The sequence below is a fragment of the Schistosoma haematobium genome, chromosome 3 (genome assembly GCF_000699445.3).
Source record: "Schistosoma haematobium chromosome 3, whole genome shotgun sequence".
NCBI lineage: Eukaryota > Metazoa > Platyhelminthes > Trematoda > Strigeidida > Schistosomatidae > Schistosoma > Schistosoma haematobium.
This window is the reverse complement of record NC_067198.1, coordinates 9778106-9788665: the sequence shown is the minus strand read 5'-3', so window position 1 is coordinate 9788665 and position 10560 is coordinate 9778106. Positions and strand designations below refer to the sequence as shown.

The 10560-nt window shown below is 34.8% G+C and overlaps 1 protein-coding gene across 2 annotated transcripts in view; it reads left to right on the top strand.

Annotated features, from left to right (window-relative positions):
• Positions 1 to 3946: 3946 nt before the first annotated feature.
• DYNC2H1_1 (Cytoplasmic dynein 2 heavy chain 1) overlaps positions 3947 to 10560 on the top strand; it is a 68128-nt gene continuing 61514 nt past the window's right edge. The window contains exons 1-3 of one of the 2 annotated variants that reach the window (XM_051212968.1): positions 3947 to 4161; positions 5520 to 5821; positions 8702 to 8966. In XM_051212968.1, the coding sequence (XP_051068898.1) occupies positions 8844 to 8966 (123 nt within the window). In that variant the 5' untranslated portion in view covers positions 3947 to 4161; positions 5520 to 5821; positions 8702 to 8843. Of the gene's footprint in view, positions 4162 to 5449; positions 5822 to 8701; positions 8967 to 10560 lie in introns of those variants that run through there. The other variant, XM_051212969.1, reaches the window with a different exon arrangement.

Here is a 10560-nt window from a genome sequence, read left to right as displayed (position 1 = left end):
AAACAGCAATCAATAAACACTTTTTTCTTTATCAAACTATTCGAAAGATGTCGATCAAGAACATTGTCAGAGATCAACAGATCAAGATAGTCAACTTGAATACACATAAATGAGAATAACGAAACCTAAAATGTAAATAACTTACAAATAAAGCCACCAGAACTTATTTTTAAAGATGGTGGAATACTTAACAGACTCACTGCTACACAGAGTAACCCTTGGTGACGTCGTTTAAAACGAGAGTGAAAACTCCACAAATTAACCAACTAGCTTGGAGAATTTAACAATACCTAAAATATATACTTGAACTGCAAAGTTAAATGGCTTCTACTCTGGATGATTTTCTTTTTTTTTTATTGTTCAGTCTATCGTTGTTCGGAAGGGTTGATATTTCTGTATAGTTGATGTTCATGATTATATATATAAATATGGTATACAAACACCTTGAATGTAAATGTTTTAGTTAATGACTTACAGCTAAAAACCGTTCATATTTTGAATTGTGATAAGCACTGAACTGCACAGTGGGTGTTTTGTCCTACTTTGACTTCCTCTCCTGGTTTTCCCTACAGTATTAATAGTGATGTATATAATGAAACATCCAGATGATATTTTCTATACAGAACACTGAATACCTGTCATGGATCCGATTACGGATTACCATTTAAATATATCATTCAATTTTAATAGTTGAAATCATGAGTCAATTGAAGCTAAATCACCATGGAAAACCAGGAAGCACTGGATGTCCATTTCGTCCTAGTATGGGACTCTTCATCAGTGCGCATCTACGATCCCACCTCTCCCCACGAGACTCGAACTCAGGACCTATCAGTCTCGCGCACGAGCGCTTAACCACTAGACCACTGAGCTAGCCGGTATCCAACGGTGTTAATGTCTAACTTCAACCAATCCACGAAATTGCACCACCGCACATAATTGTCTTCAGTGAGTTGATATCTCACAACAGACCTGGTTGAACTTCTCTGGTCATTGCTGAGGAGTCCCATACTAGAAGGAAACGGTTTTTCCATGGTGGTTTAGCTTCAATTGACTCATGATTTCAACTATTGAAATTACTAAAATCTCCACAAAACCCCTTCAGATAATAATAAATTGTTAGTTTTATTCAAGCACTATATAGAATTTTAATCACTTTATACTTGTATTCATCTTTTTATTATTTTATTAAAACATAGATCAAAAATGTTGGGTTATAGCTGATGGTGATATTGATCCTGAATGGATTGAATCATTAAATTCTGTATTAGATGATAATCATTTATTAACATTACCAAATGGTGAACGTATACAATTTGATACAAATGTAAATTTTCTATTTGAAACACATGAATTAATTCATGCAAGTCCAGCTACTATATCAAGAATGGGTGTTGTATATGTAAGTGATGAAGCTATTAATTCACATGCATTTGTTGAAGCATGGTTAATGAATCAACCAGAAATGGAACAAAATCAACTGAAATATTTAATAGATTCAGTATTTTACAAATGTTTAGAATGGGTCTATCAAAAGGTAAATAAATATTTTATTCAGAAAGGTGTTTTGTGGATATTATAATCATTTAGCTAGACCATCGACCAGTGCTTCCAGGTTCTCCATTATAGTTTAGCCTTAATTGATTCATGAATTCAACTATTAAAGTAAATATTTGTAGATTGTGGAGATTTTTATCATCTCACATAAGGTATTGTTGGTAAACCTACTGTAGCCAAAGTGGATTAGACGATTTTTTATGAACAAGTGTGTATTTTCTTGACAATGCTCATCTATGAGTGTTTTTAACAAGTTCTAATCTAATTGGTTAAATTGTTCGACTATAATTATCTATGTTCCAAGTTCAAGTCCCGCCTCACCTAATTCTGTTTGAGCAGTTAGGTGGTAGTATTGCTTGGCCTCACGTATGAAATATGTCTCAAAGTTAAGTGCTTGATTCTGCATTAGATCATCATGTGTTAATGCGCTCATTTCTTTGCCACTTGGCTTGATCTTGTATAATAATTATTTTTCATTTAATGATGTAATGTGATATGGTTTGTTTTTATATAAACTACGGGTTTTTAAAATGCAATGTTTGTATAGCAGAGGCTGATTACTATGTTTTGTACTGATCGGGTATGGCAAAAAGAGCAATTACTCCGTTGACTCAAGGCTACTAGTGCTTGTTTGTGTGTTATTGGTTAGCTCAAGGACAAATCCGTAGAAATCGGTGTTTTGATTGGTGATTCTGTCACGTAGTATTAGGTGAGACCATAACCCATAACAATGAAGAACAAAATTGGGTAAATAAATATCTCTGGTTTCTAATACTTCTACAATTAAAATCATTTCTAATTGAGATCATGGACAGATCAATGTTAGGCCACCATTGGAAACCTGAAAGCCATAAAGTTCAGCCATGTCTGATGTGAGGCAGTTACTCACCGAAAACAATTGAAGATGGTCGCGCAATATCGTGGATTGGTTGAAGCTAGATACTAACACTGTTGGATCTCGGCTCAGTGGTCTGGAAGTTTAGCGTTCGCATGCTAAAACAAAGGGTTCGAGTCCCTCTTGTAGGGTGGAGGATGGAGACTACTAAGGGCTCTCATACTAGGGCGAAATGACGGTCCAGTGTTTCCAGGTCTTTAATGGTGGTCCGACATTGATAACTTCATGATCTCAATTAAAGCTCAACAATCTTCACAACCCTATACTGTTAAAATCAATTCATTATGAAAATTATAAAGGGACTATGTAAACTCTACAAAATAGCTTCAAATGATAGAAGCATCTACCATTTATTTCTTTAATTTAGGATCTGAATTGTTATCTGAGATAGTTTAGTGGTTGAAAATTATGAAACATTCTACATTTCATTTCATAATTCAGAACAGTTGATTATTATCTTTAGTTTCTTTGGAAACTTCCAAATCTCATTGACCGATTTTACGAATAATCAATTTGGAGCTAAATTCATGGATCTGTTCAGAACTTTAGGAAAGCCAGTGGCATAAATTCATGTTTCCCTTCAGTTTGATGAAAGGAATATTATCAAAGAGCATATGACACATCATTGTTGACTATAAATACAGCTCAAACTTGTCCACAACTTCTAAGGTTTCCACTTGTCTAATTTAACCAAAAGGTAATAGAATGAAGAAATCATTTAAAATTTTATTATTGGTCTAATGAGAGATCCAAGAATACTATCATGCTTATTAAGTTCATTTGAATTTTAAAAATCCCTAGGTATGAGTTTCAGTATCACGGATAAAATTAGTTAACTAGTGCCGACCTACACAACACCCTCAATCAAACAATCAGTCCCACTATTCTCAAAACTTCATCATCATCATCGTGACTGATTCTACATTAACCTACCTAGGCGATGAAGAATGATATTTGGCAAGTAAATGTTTTGATGGTATGGTCTAGCTCTCTGTTTCCCATTTACATGAAGTATCTACAAGCCTATTCGTATACTTATCATGTGATATCAAATTATTTTTTGTAAAGATAGCAGTCTTAGTTTCCACATAAATCACAAATCTGTTTAATTTAGACAACCTTTGAAAACGAAGTCATTGTATGGCCATTTCGTCCTAATATGAGACTTCTAACCAGTGTTGATCAGCAACCTCACGCGCGGACATCTAGTCTCTAGACCATTGAGCCGGTAGACAATGGTTTACAAATCTAACTTCGATCAATCCACGATATTGCACGGCCATCTTTCTGAGTTCTATTCCCGGTTGTGGAGTCGTAGATGCGCACTGTTGAGAAGTCTTGTACTAGGAATAAACGGACATCCTGTGTCTTCTCATTTTCAGCGGTTGACTGACTTTGATCGGTTTACGATTTTAATAAAACTTAACAATTTCTAAAATCCCATACTGACAAGTTTATTCATTTTATTTTTATTTCTACTATATTTATACATTTAGAATGAATTTATCGTTGATACTAGTCCGGCTGCCATAATATTTACTGGTCTTTCTCATCTAGTTGGTGCAATTACACCAGCGTTGTTTACTGTAGGGTTAATACGTGGATTAGGTGCAAATCTTACAGAATCTGCGCGTAATGAATTAGCTATCAAAGTATATGAAGCTACAGGAGAAAATCCACCTGATATAACTAGACCTTTAGATGTACAGGTAAATAAACATTTTACAAGAAAATATATCATGCATATCTCGTTAATACTGTTTTCTTTTCAGTTGGTATTGACAATGATACTACAAGCATCAGTACTGTCAGATATCTGAAGAATTTCCTGTTCAGCATTTTGTTAGATGATCGTTTAATGTTTCAATTTCATGTTATACTGAATGGTCATTTATGTTATGAAGAATTGTAAGATAGTTGAATGTAACTACTTCCAAGATTCACATCAAAAAACTGTCTGGAATAATAGATGTACATTTAATTAAGACTCAGACTCCTAATCACCTGTAATCTTCATACACTTATATGCCAAATATTACGATATTTGAAGTTTATAAAAATCTATCTAATCCGAACTGACAAGAAAAAACATACTCCTGAAACTAAAACAGTCAATAATATGATAAATAGAAATATATGATGGCTTTCAATGAAATCGTCAGCTGGACGTACCTGCATCCCAAAGTTTGAGTTAATATGGGGATTCAAACCCAGCACCATTCGCTTCAAATGTCATCGTGTTATCCTCTTATGTGGATAAAAACTCTTTCAAAAACAGTTCATGCATTTATCTTTTGAATTCCTACCATTAAACTGCATTTTTGATAAAATCTATATTCACTAAACGTCCTACTGTCATTAAACTTAAGATTACAGAATATCCAAAATGAACTACTGTTGACTACATTCGACCTTGGGTAGATTCGTTCAAATGAAATAGAAATCCGCATTAAAACAGATTAGCCTTAGGAATAATATTTTTCTCTCCGTGACTAAGAATTAAGAATATATTATTCACTATATCAAGTGGTTAGTTGTATTAGACGACAACCATTGGCCTAGATATTGTGTTAGCTAGGACTCGTCAGCAAGGCATGCCTTTAATCTTCAGGGAACGGATACTTCCTATGAGCTTTGATCCCAGACTAATCATCTAAGACATCACCACTGATCTATTTAAACCCTGATATCAGTCACACCTTACTAACGAGTGGCAACTAACATGAAATCTAGGTCCAAAGTTCCCTATCAAATTACCTCCAACCGCCTAACATCTCAAAATATTAAACGCGAATTCGAGTTACGTATACTAGTAGCCACATTTCAACTGAACCGACAGAACCTGATCAGCAGTAAGGACTAGACGAACATGGAGTTGATCTCTATTCAGTGATCCATCAATTGTAAACATTGGTTACCAGTTGTTTCAAGTTTTTTTCTTCTGTAGAAGTAATATGTATATATATATATATGTATATATATATATATAAGCTCGAATAAATAGTTCGATGAAATTCATTTCTTCGCGTTTTAACATCCCGAATATTTCGTAAATTTATTTTCGTAGGTGGACCCAAATAATCCAAATCGCTTAATTTCATATTCGATAGAAACTAGTGTTGTAATACTTGGTAAATCTATCCCACATTCCACTGGGTGTAATTCCCGATATTCTGAAATACCATTAAATATATGCATTGAAGATCCAGTCATAGCAAATGCAATAGCTGATAGCTTAACTTCTGGTCGTCCACCATTAGTTTTAACACCTGATGTCAGACGATCTATTGATGCATTCCGTTGCTGGTTAAATAATTCACTGTCGAAACAGTCATTTTTATTAGTTGGTCCTGAAGGATGCGGTAAAACGTGAGTTCCACTTTATTTACTGATTATTATTTGTAATGAGTCGATGTCTTTTTTTTTGTAAGTTACAGCGGAATCTTTGAATTTCAGTCAGATTTTAAGTACTTAAGAAAGAATCTGATCTTCAAGGGAAAATTCTCCCATTTTTCGCTTGTAAACGTACAGTTGAAGAATTTTCAAGTTACTCAAAGTTTATATTAATCAAACGCTAGCATATTAAACACTTTTTAACAAATAAACATTAGTACTTATCAGAGTATGACTAAAATATAAATATTAGTTTCATTACAGGGAGATCAAATAACAATTTAAGATAAAGATGTGTTAGACAAGGATTACTTAATCTAAGTTTGTTATTGTCCTTGTTTAAAACTTATATTTCGAGTTCAGTTAATTATCGACTAAAGAAGAAGTTGACATGATGTAATCCATACTCCATATTATACTAACTTATAACGATAGATGATATAGAGTTAATTCAGCACTTTTACTTTACATAATCCCCTATGTTAATGAGTCGCATACTTTTAGGTTTAATATTGTGATTGATTGGAAAATAAAAGCCACTATCAGACAATAGTTATGAACCCAGTCTTGTATTCTGAGGCGATGACTAAACAAGTTGTCCAATAAATAACTAAATTTATGATATAGACAAGAGGTTTTAGACGATAGGTTTATTAGATTGAGTACTGCCAGGAGTCACTAATAATTTCTTAGAAAAGTCTTTTGAAATTAGGGAAAAACTGTCGCAAGCACCGCCAATACTCAGTGCTCTTTAGGAACTTCCAAGAGAAACAACTAGTTATACGTTCTTTGGAGTATCTAGGACCTCAAATTTGTTTATAATACTTTAGATACACTCGTTTTCTATACCTAATCTAACCTTCGATGTCAAATTTCTTTTATATTTCTTTTAAGAGTGCCGAAATTCTGAATGCTATGAAACAGATAGGAAGTTGGTACTTAAGTACTCAAATAAAAGACATATTAGATACAGTGTATTCTGAATATCAGAATGGGTTTTGTGGAGAGTTTTAGAAATTTTCACAGGTTGAAATCATGAGTCAGTTGAAGCTAGACCACCATTGAAAACCTGGAAGCACTGGACGGCCGTTTCGTCCTAGTATGGGACTCCTGAGCAGTGCGCATCCACGATCCCGCACCACGCGGGGCTCGAACCCAGGACCTACTGGCTTCACGCGCGAGCACTTAACTCACTGAAGACATTGGTGTACGGTGGCGCAACTTCGTGGATTGGTTGAAGTTAGACATTAACACCGTTGGATGCCGGCTCAGTGGTCTAGTGGTTAAGTGCTCGTGCGCGAAGCCAGTAGGTCCTGGGTTCGAGCCCGGCGTGGTGCGGGATCGTGGATGCGCACTGCTGAGGAGTCCCATACCAGGACGAAACGGCCATCCAGTGCTTCCAGGTTTTCAATGGTGGTCTAGCTTCAACTGACTCATGTATTCTGAATACTTAACACTATAAGGATTAATGAACCAGTGAACCTATATTACTAGAGAAGAAGTACTCAGTAACTTTAAAGGTCATGGGACATAAATTTGCATGATACTATCTACTGACTGAATTCTGATCAGTTTGATCGTTGTTTAAAATCGTAATTCTTTTTTAAGAATTTGTTTTATGTACAGAAAGGTGTAACTATCTTTAATAAGAAACATTCAAACTAATTTCGGATATCTTATTCCTAAACGACTGAAAAATTTCTTACATCTGTTCTTATTCACTTAAATGTTCAGTTAAACCACTTTTCCTGATAATCTATTGTAGTAATAGTCATCAAAGCACTAATTTAGGCAGCTTGTTTGTGCCTTAACCTTTAAAACATCTCATATATATCTGCCTAATAAGATCATTCGGTTATAAAGTCCACTACTGAGGAGTTTATTTTACATTAATCGTACTAATGAATGAATTTAGTTTGACCAATAATACGAACAACAGCTAACATTTACTTACCTTTTACTTACTTACTTACGCCTATTACTCCCAATGAAGGATAGACCATATATCTTAACATCTATCTAGCTGACCGTTGTTGTTACCTTGACGTGGTGGTCGGGCTTGCCTATCGTGATCAAGCAACCAAGCTATACTGGCCGGAACAACCATTCCTCTAGGTCCTACCATGTCAGACGGTTTGGTTGAAGAGCGGTAAGACTAAAAGCAACAAACCTAAGGTCCGAAGGCGAAGTCGTACTGCTGACTGTATAGAGGTGTGACAGCAGTAAGGTGTTTCCTTCAGACAACCAGCATGACAGCAATGCTGCCTTCCCAAAAAGAGGAGTGGGGTTAGAAAAGGTCGACCTTAAAAGTGCACACCTCACCTTATCCCACGGATATCCGTCTCCGGCGGTAAGGTCCCAAAAAGTACGGAGCTAACACAAAAATTACCCATAAAGAGGTCGTGTGTGACCGACCTCAAGCAGTTGTCCCATGGGCACTGCGATCACACCCTCAGGTCACTAAGATCACCTCTAATCCAATTTCCTTTTCAGGCACCTCCAGAAGGACCCTTCCACGATGTGGGCAACCGGGAAGTAATAACCGCCCTCATACCTCTAACAGCACTCAAGACCACTGTATTCCTCTTCTATATCCATACAGCTTGTATCCCCTATAACTAATTAAAGCATTAAAATTGTCAACTGAATTTATTGCAAATATTTTCTATTTATTCTGGAATCAAAAATTCCTGGTAGAATAGTTCTGAATGTTCTAACTTTTCAATTATACACTCATATTTAACGGTTAATATTATTGATCTCCTGATTATGATTATTATCATTATTATCAAAAGAAATTCAAGCATTTTCCTATTTACATTCCTGAATTTTTTTTCTCCTTATACTTCATCAAAGTCTTCTATTAGATTATTGTTTTGCTACATTATCTCAATCAATTCATGTCGTCACTGTTCAATGTTCAGCTCAAACAACACCAAATCATATTTTAGATAAATTAATGCAATATTGTATTTGTGTTATAAGTACAACTTCAAAAATGTCTAGTGGACGTGTATTACGTCCTAAAGAAGGTGATCAACTTATTTTATACTTACGTGATCTTAATCTACCTAAACCAGATAAATGGGGATCATGTCAATTAATTGCATTTTTACAACAAGTATGTTTCAACTTTTTACATTAATTATTATTATTATTATTTGATGTATGATTTAGTGTTCCTATTACTTTTGTACAATATAATAAATTTTAAAGCAATTAGTCCCTTTTATAAATTTCGATAGAACAATGAGAAGACGGACTTGATCTGAAAAATGTGATGTATTTGCGCTGTACATTTCGAACAATCTGGTCACACATATACTTGTCAAGGCATTTCGAAATGTATAGCTCAAATACATCACATTTTTCAGATCAACTCCCTCTTCTCATTGTTCTATCGAAATAATGAATTTTATTGCACAAGAAATATAAATAACATCTTCAATCTTGAACAAAATCGATGATTTTCATATAATTGACGTTATACTGCCATCGTATAGTTATAAATCTTGATATTAAATGGTTGAAGACAGTTGATAAAAGTTACTGAAGTAAGGTTTTATATTAAGTGTAACTGTAAAAGAACTCTCTGTAAAATCCAAACATGAATCATCAATAAGTCACAATGAGATTCATTTCAAAGTTATGAATAGATTGTTTGTCAAATTGAGCTGTGTTGATGAATGCCAATTACCTAGATTTGAAACTGTGCAATAATCGTAATCTATGGTTAAAAAATATTGGCGGTCATAAAAATGTTCATGTAAGCGCGGATATATTTGTTCTTTATTTTCTACTAAATCTTCACTTCAGTAGTATTTCATAAATTTCATATCAAGAATTCATTCCTTTTCTCTGAACTATATGTTCTATGTTCAGTCTTCCTTACTATCGTTGACATCATTATTCTTTTGACTTTTTCATTATTCATATTTTCATTTTTATCTTTCTGTAATGATGTAGCATGGAATTAGGTTTTACGTTTATGGTGACTGACAGACAGTCAGTGTGAATAAAGCCAGAACAAACATTGATTCAGAATAATATGAATTCATTATATTTCGTGGTTTCTCATCAGCTGCTTGGAAGTTAACACTGAGGTCAGATATAATGCGTTTTTTCAACAAGATTATTTTCTACTGGATGGGGTTGCTGACCACATACACAACCCTCCTTCTTTACACGAACTTGTGACCGGCAGTAACCCTAGAAGAGCTACAGGCGGGAAACTACTACAGTCATCATCAGAACAGTACAAGTATTTATAAACTATTTTTTACACAAGATACTCAATGTCTGTTGGTCGGATACTGTCAACAACATCCTACTGTGAGAGAGAACAAACCAGCTTCCAACTGAAGAGGAAATTAGGAAAAGATGCTGGAAGTGAACAAAACATACATTACGGAAATAACTAAACTGCATCACGAGGTAAGCGCTAACTTGGAATCCTGAAGGGAGGCGGAAGAGAGAAAGGCCAGTAAACGCACGGAGCCGATAATTAAAATCAGACATCAAAAGGTTGATTATCAACTGAAAACTACTGTGAAGAATTGTCCAGGACAGAGTTCGATGGAGAATCATGGTCGATGGCCTATGCTCTTCCACGAAGGGTAACAGGCGTAAGTAAGTAACTATACGTTCAAGTACCGATTAGAGGTCATCTGTAGTTAGAATCCAAATCATAAAGGGTGGGTGATTCATAAATTTGT